Source organism: Chenopodium album, chromosome 19 (genome assembly GCF_948465745.1).
Source record: "Chenopodium album chromosome 19, dcCheAlbu1.1, whole genome shotgun sequence".
NCBI lineage: Eukaryota > Viridiplantae > Streptophyta > Magnoliopsida > Caryophyllales > Amaranthaceae > Chenopodium > Chenopodium album.
In genome coordinates, this window is record NC_137852.1 from 19,878,681 (window position 1) to 19,895,910 (window position 17,230).

General features: G+C 40.9%; 1 protein-coding gene and 1 pseudogene across 1 annotated transcript in view; both read left to right on the forward strand.

The window, feature by feature from the left end:
- Window positions 1–17,230, forward strand: part of LOC145594152 (uncharacterized) — a 45,743-nt gene that overhangs the window by 14,625 nt on the left and 13,888 nt on the right. Inside the window, exons 4-5 of the mRNA XM_081650489.1 lie at window positions 1,795–2,397; window positions 7,835–8,238. Of these exons, the coding sequence (XP_081506615.1) occupies window positions 1,795–2,397; window positions 7,835–8,238 (1,007 nt within the window). The remainder of the gene's footprint in view (window positions 1–1,794; window positions 2,398–7,834; window positions 8,239–17,230) is intronic.
- LOC145596380 (25S ribosomal RNA) lies at window positions 10,957–14,310 on the forward strand (annotated as a pseudogene).

Here is a 17,230-nt window from a genome sequence, read left to right on the forward strand (position 1 = left end):
TCGAGGATTGGGCTCGAGAGCCCATTATTGTGTTACTGTCATTTGGGTGTTCACTAGGGTTTTCAGGCTAGTACCATATAAAGCTCTATAGGGGGCGAGTGCTCACTCAAAGGGTCAGTGGCTGACCGAAGGGTGGCCTTAAGGCTAGGGGCCTTGGGCATGGTCTTGGACATAGGATGGCCTATGGGGACCATAGCACATATGGATGGCTATGGTGGACACTCGATAGGACAAACCGACTCGGTGGTCCCGATTAGGATGGGTGCGGGTTGACTAACAAAGGCCGAGGTCTTAGTACGGTGCATGCTTGCTAGATGGCGCGTGGTTTGACTAAGGGATGCTCTTGGGATCGTGCTAAGGGGCCTCTATGGTTATAACCGTAGTGGCTCCGGCATGGAGGAACAAGGGCGGCCCAGGTCAACGATGTCTTTGGTGCCTTCGACGAAACCATGGACTTACGTGGCCAATCGCTAGATGCTAAGGAACGACCATGGCTTGTAGATTGTCTACCCAAAGCTTTCCTTAGTGGACTATAAGTAGTAGGGACTCCTTGACGGTTATGCTTAGCCATCACGATTGCATACGGTTGCCTTGAATCTAGGGATTGGCTAAGTGGTGGAAGTTGTGGGCGGTTGAGGTAACCACCCACGATGCACCACTCTCCCTAAATTGTCGGAACGGTTATGCTGAGGGTGCACGTGGCTAAGTATGGTTCCCAAAATATAGGACCACGATGTTGGTGGGCTGACCAACGGTTAAGTTGACCGGATCTTTGACATGGTCAAACGGTGACGCGGTTAACCACTCCGGAGTCGGTTCCTATAAAATAGGGACTCCAGAGTAGTGGGGTGTAACCATGGACGTGGGTTGTTATTCTGAGGGGATAATGCCACGTCAGATGGAAGTTATTCCACCCACTTAGTGGCCCCTAGAAAATAGGAGCACTAAGAGAGTGGGCAGTTACTTACAGACGGTTGAGCGCCACTCAAGCACACTAATGCAGCCTCCTTGAAATACGGGGGTATGGCATAGTGGGGCTTGACGGTTACCAAGCGGTTACAAGAGTATGCTTAATGTGGATAACTCCTTAAGTACGTGGCCAAGTCCAGATGCATCCAAGTAAACATCCAAGGTAGTGGGTAGTTACTAGATCATGGGTGTAGTGGGCATAGTGGGTAGTTTTTCCTACCTGACTAGGCTGTAGTCAGTGCCTATAAATAGGCCAAGGCATTCATTTTCTGGGCATCGAATTTGGGAGCTCTAGAGAGATAATCTAGAGAGAGAAACTCCTTGTAATTTGTAAAGCCACGAAATTAATAAAGTGTTCCTCGTTGTAGGTGCTTGTCTCTTCCTTGTGTGCGTTTGTGTTCTTTGTGTGATTGTTAGGCTGGTCTAGGCTTGGTCTAGACGCCATCACGGGAACCTCCTTGGTCCCTAACTTAGAAAAAAAAAACTAGTCCTCAAATTTTCCCGTGACAATTTGGTCCGACCTGCCGGAAAGGCAAGTTCCATTTAAGCGACGCAACAAAATGGGACCTCCTCCCTCTCGATCAGTGAAGCAAGCTTGGTTAGTGTCGAACCCCACGGCTAGAAAGCTAACCTTCACAAGGGACATTCCTATGGGAGTGTCAGTGAGCCCGATTGCAGCCAAGCCCCTTCGTGCTGTTGCTGGGGAATCAAGTGGTTGCGTGCCTCCTCCGAGGGCTCACACCCCTCAACCCACGAAGGAACTCGAAGATCTCCTAGATGAGGACTCCTTGTAAGCCAAGGTGATGACCTACCTGGGTGATCTAGCTGGAGAGGTACTTCACTCGAGTGACCCATGGCTGTCCCTTAGCCAGCTAAAGGCCCTTGTGAAAGAAAACCGAGAGAAATTGGGGTTTAGCCTTGAAGACCCATGGTCTTCGTGGTGGGATCAGGTAAAGGCTGGAGAGATGTTCTCCATGGATGACCGCCAGGCGGAAGTCATGGAGAAGTGGTGCAGCCGCGTGTGGGATGTTAGCAGCAACTTCATCTCACAAGTCCCCTCTCCAAGGATGGAAGTAGCTTCGGTGACTAACTTTGTTCCTTGTAATGCCATTGTTGCTAATGCAGGTGGGTGGATTGAAGATCCTCCAACACAAGAAAGCAAAGTGGATGCTGTCCCTAAGGAAAGGTCTAAGAAATTGGCACAAGCGTCCAACCTCATCAAGGTGGCGACCAAGGCTGTGGAGGTGATCAACCTTGAAGACTCGGAGGATGAGAGTGTAGATGATGCCCCGGCTAGGGCTAAGAGCTTTCCTAGTTGGAAGGGGTATCACTTCAGTGATGATGAGGGAAACATGGTGATTCCTTCACCGGAGTATAACCCGACCACCCCCGAGTATGCCAAGTTCAAGACTGATTTTGGTCCCTTCGGTCCATGAAAGCTAAGGGTATATCCTATGTGAGGATTTAATCTATTTATGCTCATTGTTGTTAGTTATGTTGTCTTTTCATTTACGTTTGAATTTCGTTTACTTTATGTACATATGAAAATTGTAAATTGAAGTTTTAATGAAAAGAAAATGTTGCTTTCGGTTTTATACATTGCCTGTTTTCATAGTCACGGTGTGTTATGCGATAACACACTAGCTTAATCGATGTGTTGATTTTAAGCCGGAAGTGTGCACGAGGTGCCACTCCACCCATGAAACTGACTTAAAACAAGGCAAGTGCAAAGAATGGGGAAGTTGAGCGATAAGTCCTTTATAGCAATAAAGTTCCTTGCGTATCACACTTAAACCTTTGAGAATTCCAACCGGAATGGGGACATCCTACAAAGGTTGGAAGTTAAGCTGGGGGTTACGCCCGATTCTTAAAGTATAAGTGGGGATGTCGAAGGGATAGATGCTATTGATGAGGCAAGATCCTTCCGATGAAAACCGTTGGCAGAGTTGTTAAACTTTGCAAACTTAGCTTGGAACGGTGAGCAAGCTAAGGAAAGCAACGCAAAGTCCCATGTAGTTGGGCATTTTGTCGTTGAGTACCATGTCAATCTGAATGTCAAAGTTCTGAGATGAACCATGGGAACCTCTTAGTATAAGAGTGGATGACAGCGAGAATCCTTGCAACTAGGGCATTGCACCCATGATAGACTTGAAGTCTAAGGCATAGAGAGAATGACTTTAAGGCCAGGCATTGCAGATTACCCTTGCGAAGGGTTATTGATATAGCAAAACCATGGATAGACCATGGAGCATGGCCACGTGACGCCATTTCCTTGCTAAGGGTTGGGCATATGAGGTGAGGGTCTGCCGAGGACGACATTCTTGTAGCCAGATGCGTGTTATCCTCGCTCAAATAACCCAAATCAAAGGTGGGAGAGCCTTTGACGACCATGAAGGGTCGATGATGCCTTGGTTAGGCCTATGGGCAACCAAGGGCCCAAGTAGAGTGGCTTGGGTACTCAAGGTAAGAGTGAAATCCTTGAGGCGAACAAAGTTCGAAAACCTTCAAAAGTAATGCTATGCGAATGATACTTGATCGGGTAAGGATGTACCTTTGATCGCTTAAACTTGGTTGACTATTAGAGTCGAACAGTTGTGGAGTGGCCACAAACATTGCTGGAAGCAACACCATCTTGGATGCGATGTATATTGCCTAAGACATGCCATACGTATAAGTGAGTTGGGATGTCAAGAGAATAGTCTTGACTACGGTCACTTAGTACTTGGGGCTAATCAAGGGGATATTTCTACCATCTGATGGAGCGTTCGAATTATAGTCTGTGGAAGTTTAAACAATGAAAGGTGTTCTTATGTCCATAAGCATTGCTATGACTAGAAAGTTCATGCTTGAAGAGTTAATTCAGAACATGTTCGTGTAATGGGTGGATTAAGTTGGGACCTTGCTGCCACCGTTTCTCATGAGAAGATGAGAAACGTTGAGTGGACTCAACGGAAATTATACCATGGTGAAGCTCAAATGATAAGCTGGTCTACGGACCATCAATCATTGCGAATGATTATGAGTCGGATAGGAAGCAATGACGATTGCCGCCGACTAAATCGAGGTTAGCTGAGGGCTAACGGAAGTCTTGGTGAAAGAGCTTGCATGTGGATCCCCGGGCACATGAGCACTTCCAAGCAAGTGTATGGCAAGAGTGTGCCTTCACTTTGGCCCAAAGTGGTGTTAACCCGAGTGAGGGGTGGCCTTTGGGAGAGATGTGAAATGTCTCACAAGGCTCCATGGATATGGAGCAACCCTATGAGATCACTTTAAATGAAAGGAAGTCCAAGGCGTTCCGTGCCGGCTTTTTAAGGAATATTGGACAAGGGTAAATTCAGATGGACTTATGATGCAGCCCAGTACACGTTGGGATTACAAGGTCGTCCAACCGGGTGTCAAGTAGGCAAGTCATGCGAGGCATGGCTAAGCCCAAGTAAGGGAATCATGGTCCAAAGATGATACAAAAAGGTATCGTCGAGGTTAACGGTGTGGCTAGTAACCTCTAACCAAAGAGGCTATGGGTGGGAAGGGCTTTCGTTGGGGAAAGCATAGATAGTGATACAATCTACCTTCTCGACCTTTTGACGAGGACATCAAGCTCTTTTGGTGGGGGAGGTTTCTCACAATCGTTTCGGTCGACCTTGGCAAAGTCGTCGACCACCCCGAATAGGCGCGCAAGGCCTTCGGATTCTCACTTGCCCACATGAGCAAGTGTATGCTCGGTTCGGAACGGACGAGCCAAGTGAGGCTAGAATAGCTCACTACCATGCCTAGGGCATGTGAGGTTAATATAGATGGCCTCCCAGTGCTTAGGCCATGGTGCTAGCCAAGCCATAGTTGGCTAGGCCATGGGCCTTAGACTAGCATGCGCGCGCGCACTAAAAAGATTCCCGGATTGTTTAGTTGAGAAAAACTCCATAAAAACCTTTGATACTTATTGAGGGGACTTATTGGGACCCTAATAGATCATACATGGCCTTAGGGTCAAGGTTGGGCTCGAGAGCCCATTACTGTGTTACTGTCAGTTGGGTGTTCATTAGGGTTTTTAGGCTAGTACCATATAAAGCTCTATAGGGGGCGAGTGCTCACTCAAGGGGTCAGTGGCTGACCAAGGGTGGCCTTAAGGCTAGGGGCCTTGGGCATGGTCTTGGACATAGGATGGCCTATGGGGACCATAGCACATATGGATGGCTATGGTGGACACTCGATAGGACAAACCGACTCAGTGGTCCCGACTAGGATGGGTGCGGGTTGACTAACGAAGGCCGAGGTCTTAGTACGGTGCATGCTTGCTAGATGGCGCGTGGTTTGACTAAGGGATGCTCTTGGGATCGTGCTAAGGGGCCTCTATGGTTATAACCGTAGTGGCTCCGGCATGGAGGAACAAGGGCGGCCCGGGTTAACGATGTCTTTGGTGCCTTCGACGAAACCATGGACTTACGTGGCCAATCGCTAGATGCTAAGGAACGACCATGGCTTGTAGATTGTCTACCCAAAGCTTTCCTTAGTGGACTATAAGTAGTAGGGACTCCTTGACGGTTATGCTTAGCCATCACGGTTGCATACGGTTGCCTTGAATCTAGAGATTGGCTAAGTGGTGGAAGTTGTGGGCGGTTGAGGTAACCACCCACGATGCACCACTCTCCCTAAATTGTCGGAACGGTTATGCTGAGGGTGCACGTGGCTAAGTATGGTTCCCAAAATATAGGACCACGATGTTGGTGGGCTGACCAACAGTTAAGTTGACCGGATCTTTGACGTGGTCAAACGGTGACGCGGTTAACCACTCCGGAGTCGGTTCCTATAAAATAGGGACTCCAGAGTAGTGGGGTGTAACCATGGACGTGGGTAGTTATTCTGAGGGGATAATGCCACATCAGATGGAAGTTATACCACCCACTTAGTGGCCCCTAGAAAATAGAAGCACTAAGAGAGTGGGCAGTTACTTACAGACGGTTGAGCGCCACTCAAGCACACTGATGCAACCTCCTTGAAATACGGAGGCATGGCATAGTGGGGCTTGACGGTTACCAAGCGGTTACAATTGTATGCTGACCGTGGATAACTCCTCGAGTATGTGGCCAAGTCCAGATGCATCCAAGTAAGCATCCAAGGTAGTGGGTAGTTACTAGATCATGGGTGTAGTGGGCATAGTGGGTAGTTTTTCCTACCTGACTGGGCTGTAGTCAGTGCCTATAAATAGGCCAAGGCATTCATTTGCTGGGCATCGAATTTGGGAGCTCTAGAGAGAGAATCTAGAGAGAGAACTCCTTGTAATTTGTAAAGCCACGAAATTAATAAAGTGTTCCTCGTTGTAGGTGCTTGTCTCTTCCTTGTGTGCGTTTGTCTTCTGTGTGTGATTGTTAGGCTGGTCTAGGCTTGGTCTAGACGCCATCACGGGAACCTCCTTGGTCCCTAACTTAGAAAAAAAAAAACTAGTCCTCAAATTTTCCCGTGACAGTCGGTTTGTTTCGGGCAATTTGACGGTTTTGGTTTGAAATTTGACAGCACTAGGAATTAAAGCACCAATTGCAGTACTAGAAAACGGTGAGGAAACTATGCCATGTGAAATCTATAGGTAGTATAAAAATTAAATATAGCTGGACCACAAAAATATATAATTGCGGAAGCTTGTTCAAAAACCTAAAGTTGTCATACCATGTTGGATTTCGGGAAAACTCCTCAATGTAGAGTGTGTACCACTAATTGATATATATATATGCCTTACAAAAATCAATATATATAGAGTTTACAAGACTCATAATATAATCCTAATACAATCAGAATACAAAATATGTACTCCCTCCGTGTTTGAATAAGTGTTACACTTATCAAATTTAGCCGTGTTTTAATAAGTGTTACACTTTCTTTTTTTTGGCAAAAAGCTACATTGAAATAAACTATGATTATATCTCCCTCATCTCATGGTCCCCACCCAAACCCACTGCTATTTTTTTAAATTATATCTTTACTCTCACATTCATTACTTTTCAATAAACTATTAACCCACTATCTTTCTTTTACAATTTTTTAAAACTTCAACTACCCCACTTATTTCTTTTTTTATTTAAGTCAATTATATTGCTTAAAACTATGTGCCAATTAAACTGTAACACTTAAAAAAACACAGAGGGAGTACAAATATTATCCTAATCACCGAAAAATATTATCATAACTATGATATCTATCATTAACATTAGTCAAACAATATTTTGTACAAAAAAAAAAAAATAAGTACAATTAAAATAGTTTAATTTTTGTAAAAGTTAATTAAGTTAAGCAAAATAAAGTTTAGTTTAACGAAAAAAATGTTTAAATTGGTAAAAATCAATCAGTAACACTAAAGAACAAATATAATAGCTCCTCGGTTTTTATTCAGTTGCAACATTTTGACTTTAACGCTCGTCAACTCTTACAGTATGGAAGAAAATATAAACAGTTGATATCATAAATTGGTAAATTTGTATGAATCTAAGAAGATCTTACATGATTATATTTTACCTTATATTAATTTAGGTGGCCTGTGCCCAAATGTGACAACATGAATAGTGCCATTCTCTACACTTTGCAACTTTCACCAAACGGAGAAAGTAGAAAAAAAAAATGTAAAAATAAGTTTTATTGCACAACAATAATATCAGACTATCAGTTCAACACATATAAATCACTTTGGTAAAATATGGAAAGAGGAACGATTGGATTACTCAAGAAGTTTACTTGAAAAAAAACACCAATCTTCATGACCAAATCCAATCTACTATTTTTCCTACTAAATTTTTAATTCTTCTCTAAACGATGACTTTTTTCTTGTTACAAGAAAATAAAGATTCTTGATTAACCATTTGAATTTACATTTTGGGTGCAGCTCAAAAATATTATTGGGCAATTGAACTTGTTAAAAAATTGTGCTTGGAGATTCTGCAGTTGGATGATGCTGAAGCTTTTAGTATGTTTGAGCAACCACTACTAACAGCGGCCCATTTAGGCACCCCTGAGATCATACAACTAATTGTAGAAGCATTTCCTTATGCAATTTGGGTTGTCAATAAGGAGAACCATAACATATTTCAATTGGCTGTTTTACATCGCCGAGAAAATGTTTTTAATCTAATTTATCAGATGAGTGATTACAAGCATTTAGTTACAAAGTATATCGACAAGCAGGATAACAACATATTACATTTAGCTGGCCAGTTGCCCCATCAAGATCGGCTTACATTGAACTCTCGAGCTGCTTTACAAGTTCAACTAGAGCTGCAATGGTTTAAGGTTAGTTCCCCGTTACTCCATAACAAGCATAATTACTAGATTATACTTCCTTTGATTTTTTAAGATGATGTTTTTGACTTTTGAGACTTAAAAATGTATATATTCGATCATTAAAGCTGTAATTATTACTACAAAGTGGATTACAGTCATAAATAGAGGTGTCAAACCCGAACCGACCCGAAAAAAATTATCCGTTTCGAACTATAACCGATCCGATTTGATCCGAGAAATTCAAGACCCAAACCCGAACTGTAACCGAACTAAACTCAACCCGAATCCGAACTTGACCCGATCTGAACTTAACCCAGCACTGATTTGACTCGACTTGAACTCAACCCGAATCCGATTTGACCCGACCTGAACTTAACCCGAACCGATTTGACCCGACCTGAGCTCAACCCGATCCGAAATTGACCTGATAAATAACCTATTAAATCCGATCTGTTTTGACCCGAACTGATATTAACCCGACCTGATTTTAACTCGATTTGATTGTTACCCGATCAGAATTTAACCCTACTATAATTGATTATTGACTTTTTTATTCAAGTTCTTATACTATATATTTACTAATTATTAATAAGTTAACTTTTTTACTATAAAGAAATACATAATATTTCTTCATTATTACTTCCTCTACAACTGTGCATTAATCTAGAATTATAGGCATTATATATCGTACGGTTATATACACACTACATACACATGCAATAATTTATACTCAAATAGAAAGAATGTACATTGTAACAATTAACTATCAATATGTATAATGTCAAGTTTTTAATATAAAAATTGAATTAGTAATAAAGTAAATCTAACAACTCTAACAAATATCTTATACAAATTGAATTAGTAATAAACTAAACTAATAGTACAGAACTCATAACCTTGTAAGATTGTACAATTGATGAAGAGTTGTAACCTTGTAATAACCTTAAAAAATTGATATTCTTTTTTATATATATCACCATATGTAACTATTACTCATCAATATATCACTAGCCCGGTCTTACTTATATAGATATGATAAGTTATCGATTATTCAATTTCAATTTTCCTTTAAGATAAAAATTATACATAACTTTATCAAATGAGAAAATTAAAACTTCGTGCTTCATAATTAATAATCATTTTGAACCAATAATAAGGTAAAAACTCAATAATATCTCTAGATTATAAATAACCTTATTTGGATAATTTGGTCACCTCGACCAAAATTTAGCCAAACACAAAAAGGAATTGAATTGAAACTAACCATTTAATGAATCAACGGATCAACTTTATCTTAATCAAATCGAACTTGACCGAACCGAAATCATCCGAACCGTAATCAACCCGACCTAATTCATCCGACCCGAAGTTCTCCGGTTAAACCCGTTTTAAACCCGATCCAAATTTATCCGAACCGAAAGTAAACCGATCTGGAGTTGACCCGACCCATATACGACCCGGACTCAATAGACCATGACCCAAATTTGACCCGACTTGAATTTGACCCGATCCAACCCGATCCGAGTTAAAAGGATAATTCCGACCCGAACAAATCCGACCCGAACAGACCCGACCCAAACTCTATTCGGTTATCCGAATTGACACCTCTAGACTCATAAATCACGCACAGTGATTTAGAAATGTTCACTAAAATGAATCTCTCAAACTCCCACGTAATTAGTTATTTCCAAGGTTGCACCAAAAAAAAAAAAAAGTTATTTCCAAGTTAAACAATAATGTATAATTTTTTTAGTATACCACATGTTACTATACATAATGCTCTCAACATTTATTATTTTTATAAATTAAGACAAAGGGAAAGCATATCTAAAAATATGGGTGGTTGTAAAACTTGAATTAAATTAATTATATAGTGTAATATGGATCAGTGAATATAAGAAGAAAAAAATAAGGTTAAGTGAAATGGTTCAATAAATATTATGGGTTAAAAGGGGTAAATTATGTATTGCCAAATCGAGAGCTCCAAGTGGGTCATTTTTGGTAAGCAAAACTGGCGACACAAGATGAACCGGAAGCTGGGTTACAGTGCCCAACTACACGCTAACCTAGATTCTACAAAGGGTGTTGGTCGATTAAGACAACAAGTAGATGGTCATGGAAGTCAAAATCCGCTAAGGAGTGTGTAACAATCCACCTGCTGAATCAACTAGCCCCGAAAATGGATGGCGCTGAAGCGCGAGACCTATACCTAGCCGTCGGGGCAAGTGCCAGGCTCCGATGAGATGGAGGGCGCAGCCGTTGCTGCAAAACTTGTGGCTTGAGCTAGGGCGGAGCGCCGTTGGTGCACATCTTGGTGGTAGTAGCAAATATCCAAATGAGAACTTTGAAAGCTGAAGAGGGGAAAGGTTCCATGTGAACGACACTTGCACATTGGTTAGTCGATCCTAAGAGATGGGGGAATCCTGTCCGATAGCGCGTGGGAATCAGGTTAAAATTCCCGAACCTGGACGTGGCGGTTCACGACAACGTTAGGAAGTCCAGAGAATTCTACGGGGGGCTTGGGAAGAGTTATCTTTTCTGTTTAACAGCTTGCCCACCTTGGAATTAACTCAATCGGAGGTAGGGTCCAGCGGCTAGAAGAGCACTGCACGGTTTGTGGTGTCTGGTGCACCCCCAGCGGCCCTTTAAATCCGGAGGACCGAGTGCCGACCATGCTCGGTCGTAATCATAATCGCATCAGCTCTCCAAGGTGAACAACCTCTGGTCGAGGGAATAATGTAGGCAAGGGAAGTTACCAAAATGGATCCGTAACTTCGAGAAATGGATTGGCTCTGAGGGCTGGTATAGAAACCTAAAAATGTCTCCCCAAAACGAAACCCGATGATGAACAACCCTTCACCGCCATTATTGGTCGGGTTGAGTATTTAACCTTTGGAGTGCTTAATCCATATTTCCATTCAATACATTTCAAAAACCAACTCAATTCTTAGCCCATTTCTCCACACCATAACTTTCCACTCTTCGTATCTAAATCACAAAACCGAGGGAAACTGATTTTGTGACCCTATAATTTTGATCCAATTATTATTTGGTTGGATAAGCCTTGAAATAAGCTTTCCAACTATATATCAAGCTCAATTCCGATTTTTAACGAAGAAGATATGAGTCAAACACTAAAGGCGGCCCAAAACCGACACCCTTCTACTTAAAACAGTCATATCTTAAAATCTACAAATAATTTTGACCTGATTCAAATTATGTTGGAAAGTAGACTTGATAAGATTTCCAATGATATACTATATGCCTTATTCCGAGTTACGGATCATAAGTTATCATAGTTTTACAAACGTGTTAAAAACTGGAATTATCGCGCATAAAGCTAAATTGGCGTGACACTGCGCCTGGTACCGTCACACGTTATTGTTCACTTGTCACGGTGCTTTCCCGTGTTTTTTCTGCGTTCCTTTTCTCATGCGCTTATAAACTTTGACGCAAAAAATGTCCCGCGTACCTCCATATTTTGATGCGTTAACTCCATATTTTGCCGCGTCACTCCATATTTTGCCGTGTCACAGGACACATGTAGTGACACGGAAATTTCTTGGGTTTTCTCCGCGTAAAACCTAGTTTTATCATTTTAGGGCTGCTAATTCCCTGCGTCACACTATTTTGTCACGTGTCATGCCAGCTTTTGGCATGTCGCGCCAGTCAGCTTGCGTGTCGCGGAGCCTTAAATTAGGGTTTTTGATCTTTTTAGGGTTCCGTGCGTTCCCTCTACTCTTTTCCTCTATAAATACCCCTCCTCCTTTCTGCAGTTCGTGGCACCAAAAAATATTCTCTCTCTCTCCCTACATCAAAAACCATTCTCTTCTCCCTCTTTAACCTAAACACTAGCCTCATTATTCTTCCATTATAATTCCCCAAATCACTTCAAGGAGTCCATATTTGACCCGAGGTTCCGTCCTTAAACCAAGGCGTGAAAGTTATAATTAACTAAGGGTTTGGACCAAATCAGCTCTAATTTTTATTTAATTTAATTTTGATTTGACATATTTTTATTAAAATTAACCAACAATTTACTCATGATGTAGCATTTTAAAGGAACGCGGAAAATGTGAGTAATTAATTAACTTAATTACTTATTATTATTCTTATTGCCAGTATCATGATTAGGGTTATTATTTGATTTGACTAATGATATTATTGTTAAATTGATTCCAATATTAATGTATATTCTATTATTATTTATGATCACCTTATTGCATGTTAAAGGGAATATACAATTGAAAATCACGACTAATAAGATAATGTGGACGACCGGTTTAGGTTCCTTTTTAATCTTGTTATTTAATTGAAGTGATCACTAATAATTAGAATTATATGTTGCATTTATATTCAACTTATTTAGCATAATAATATTTTGGAGTGAATTGAATATTATTTGTATGCTTTTGAGATCGCAAGAATGGTTTTCATTATAAGAATCGAGTAAAGGCCAATAAGGGTGAATAATGTGACTCCATGACTCACTTCGTACCATCATCCCCGATCCTCTTTTTGTGGTTCCGAACCATATGGATTTAGTAATCTCATGGATTAGGAATGGGGTGTAACTATCATGGGTCAATCGTTGTTGCCTTCGTTGTCCCTTATTCGTGGTTGCCTTTTATGATCCGTGAACGGTTTACAAGTTCCTTAATAACTTGTTGGAGGCTCCCTAATTTCCTTGTCCCTAATCGTTGTCCCTAATCGTAATGTCAATTCCCACTTCTTATAAGTGCCAAGCATATTCACCACATGCTTAACGTAGGCGCGCTTCAAACGACGCCTACATCAGGGCACGGGGGTCCCAGTCCCGAACCCATTGGCAGATTGCTCAAGCTACTTCCGTGGCGAGAGCGGGTCGCCGCGTAGGGGCTGGGGGACGATATGGGAACGCTTCCTTTGGGGGCCTTCCCCGGGCGTTGAACAGTCAACTTAGAACTGGTACAGACAAGGAGAATTCGAATGTTTAATTAAAACAAAGAATTGCGATGGTCCTTGAGGATGTTAACGCAATGTGATTTCTGCCAAGTACTCTGAATGTCAAAGTGAAGATATTCAACCAAGCGTGGGTAAACAGCGGGAGTAACTATGACTCTCTAAAGGTAGCCAAATCCCTCGTCATCTAATTAGTGACACGCATAAATGGATTAACGAGATTCCCACTGTCCTTATCTACTATCCAGCGAAACCATAGCCAAGGGCACATGCTTGGTAGAATCAAAAGGGAAAGAAGACCCTATTGAGCTTGCCTCTACTCCGACTTTGTATAATGACTTGAGAGGTGTAGGATAAGTGGGAGCTTTGGCGCAAGTGAAATACCACTACCGTTTAATGTTAATTTTATTTACTCCGTGAGTCGGAAGTAGGGCAATGCCCCTCCTTTTAGACCCAAGGTTCGCTTTGCAGGCCGATCCGGGTAGAGGACATTGTCAGGTTGGGAGTTTGGCTGGGGTGGCACATCTGTTTAAATATAACGCAAGTGTCCTAAGATGAGCTCAACGAGAACAGAAATCTCGTGTGGAACACAAGGGTAAAAGCTCGTTTAATTCTGATTTTCAGTACGAATACGAACCATGAAAGCGTGGCCTAAAGATCCTGTAGACCTTTTGAATTTAAAACTAGAGGTGTCAGAAAAGTTACCACAGGGAAAATTGGTTGTGGCAGCCAAGCGTTCATAGCGACGTTGCTTTTTGGTCCTTCGATGTCGGCTCTTCCTATCATCATTGTGAAGCAGAATTCACCAAGTGTTGGATTGTTCACCCACTAGTAGGGAACGTGAGCTGGGTTTAGACCGTCGTGAAACAGGTTAATTTTACCCTACTGGTGACAGTGTCGCAATGGTAATTCAACCTAGTACGAGAGGAACTGTTGATTCACACAATTGGTAATCACGTTTGGTTGAAAAGACAGTGGCGCAAAGCTATAGTGTGCTGCAAATTATGACTGAACGCCTCTAAGTTAGAATCCAGGCAGAAGCGACCCATGCGCCCACCGCCTAATTGCCGTCCTACAGTAGAAGTTCCGGCCCCCATGGGCACGTGTCGTAGGATAAGCTCACGCGGTGGATGCACAGTGAGAGCTGCCTTGAAGTACAATTGTTCTTTTATTATAAACTCTATAAGCTTTATTGTTTGAGGCATATCCTAAGAATACTGCCTCATCACTATGTTCATTAAAATTTCCCAAGTTTTTTTTACCGTTGTTATGAACTAAACATCTACAACCAAAAGATTTAAAGTAAGAAATATTAGGCTTACTCCCATTGATGAGTTCATAGGGAGTCTTATTGGTGATGGCCCTAACAGATACTCTACTTAAAATATAACATGTTGTATTCAATGCTTTTGCCCAAAAGTTCCTAGGTAGACCACTTGAGATCAGCAATGTTCTGGCCATGTCCTCAAGGCTTTTATTCTTGCGTTCTACCACACCATTTGGTTGTGGTGTTCTTGAGGCAAAGAAGTTGATCCATTCCATGTTCTGTGCAGAATTTATCGAACTTAGAGTTTTCAAATTCTATTCCATGGTCTAACCTTAGATGCACCAATTGGTTACCTGTTCTTCTCTGTTCTTTCTTCATAAATGCAACAACTCATTAAACTTTTCATCATTGCTAACAAGAAAGAATACCCATGAAAACCTCGAGTAATCATCAACTATAAGCATTACATATTTCTTACCACTTTTGCTTTGGATTCTCATTAGACCCTAGAGATCCATATGAATAAGTTTCAAAGATCTTTTTGTGCATACCATCTTCTTAGGTTTAAAAGAAACATGAGTTGTTTACCTCTAGCACATGCATGACATACTTTATCATATAAGAACTTAATACAAGGAAGTCCTTCCACTAGTTCCTTGGATCTAAGCTTATCAAGCAATGTAAAACATGCATGACCAAATCTTTTATGCCACAGGAGAGGGTCATCCTCAATAACACTAAGACATGTCAAGCTATTGCTTGGAACCGTGTTAAGAGCCACAATATATGTTTTCCCTTTACGAGTTCCTTCAAGAATAATGTTTTCAGTACCATTGTGGATGATTTTGCACTTATTAGAAGTAAAGCTTGAGTAACCTTTTGTCTTAAAATTGTGAAATACTTAACAAGTTGTGTTTAAGACCCTTAACCAAAAATACATTATCAATAGCATGAAAACTTAACCTTCCTACTTTTTAATACCAATTATATCTCCTTTCATATTATCACCAAAGGTCACAGCCCCACCATAGTAGGCATCCATTGAGAGAAATCTAGATTTATCTCTAGTCATGTGCTTAGAACAACCACTATCGAGGTACCAAGTGTTGTTCCCCCTCACTAGAAGCTGCATGAAGAATCAAACGTTAGTGTAAGGATCCCAAGTTTCCTTTGTTTCCTGTGTAACAGATGTAGGATCAACTTTCTTAACCCAAATATGTTTAACATGATTTTCATTCTTTAGTGTGCTCTTTTCTTTCTTAGGACACTTGACTTGCTTATGTCCAGTATTACCACATAAATAGCAAACAATACTACTAGGTAGATCAACATACTTCTTTTCATTCTAGAAATTCTTGTAACCTAATCCTTCAGTTCTCTTAGTTTGAGCATTGGCAATCCATTCAGGAACTTTATATTTTATAGGTTGCTTGCCTTTCCTAGCTCTTTCAATAAGTTACCTCTCAAGTCTTGCTTTATCTGCTTTTAATTCTTCTAAATCTGTTTTAATTTTTCAAAATTCGGATATTGATCAAGAAGAGGAACTTCGGAGTTAGGAGTAGCTCCACTAAGTTTCAACAAGGACATTTCCACATTTAAAAGTATGTTATCATGCTTTAGTCTCTCTATGGTTAATTTCAGCTTGACATTATCATCAAAAAGACTAAAGAATCTATATTGAACATCAAATTTCATATTGTCTATCCATTCACTTTGTTCCTTGTAAGTTATGAGTGCCTTGTCACTTTGTTGCTTTGTTACATGCAATTCCTTTAATTTTTACTGAATATCTAACACATCATGTATCAAGTTTTCTTTAGAGAAATGTTTTTATTCATTAAAAGAACACCATACTACCTCAGCCTTGTATGCCTTCAGTTTTGCCTTTTCATCAGTTTTGGCCATCAGACACAGATGTGTTGTTTCTCCTGATGAATGATCTTCTTCTTCTTCAGATTCCAAATCTTCCTAGGAAGCCATTATAGCCTTCTTCAAATTATCCTTTAAGAAGTAAGGCTTATAAGCTTTGGACACCTTGGCTTATTCCTTTCTTTTGAGCTTCCATTTATCATTCTGCTTAAGTGGACAGTATCTGATGAAGTGATCTTTTAAGCCACATTATAGGTAGGGTCTTTGGAACATGTACATTTCTTGTTCTTATCAAACTTCCCGTTGTTCATCATCTTTTTAAATCTTGTTACCAGCATTGCTATCTCTTCCTCATCAAATTCAGATTCTTTACAGTCTTGTACTTTTAGAGCAAGACTCTAGTTCTTGGAACTTTCAGTATTAGAACTCAAGTGAAGTTCATGAGTGATCAATGATCCTGCCAGCTGCTCCATATTGAACTTTGTGAAATCCTTGGATTCCTGCGTTGTAGTAACATAGCAGAAAGAACTTCAACACGAAGAACAAACAGATTTGAAAAAAAAAGGATCACCTTGTCAAAGACCACATTTAGGCTTGAAGCTAGGGGAAGGATTCCCATCGACCAAAACCTGATATGTCATTGTGAAAACACATTGTTAAATAACGTGAATCCAATATGAAGGAAAACAAGACAATCATAAAACCCGGAATAAGAAATTCCAATGGACACGGTCATAAGCCTTGTTCATGTCCAACTTCAAAGCTACATAATAAAAGCGTTTTCTAGCTTTCGAAGCATTCATAAAAGCAAGAAGCTCATGAGCTATTAAGCCACTGTCGGATAAAAGCCACCCTAGAACAAAAGCATTCTAGAAATCTGAAACCAACGAGGGAAGTACCAAACGAAGACGACTGGTAAGACAC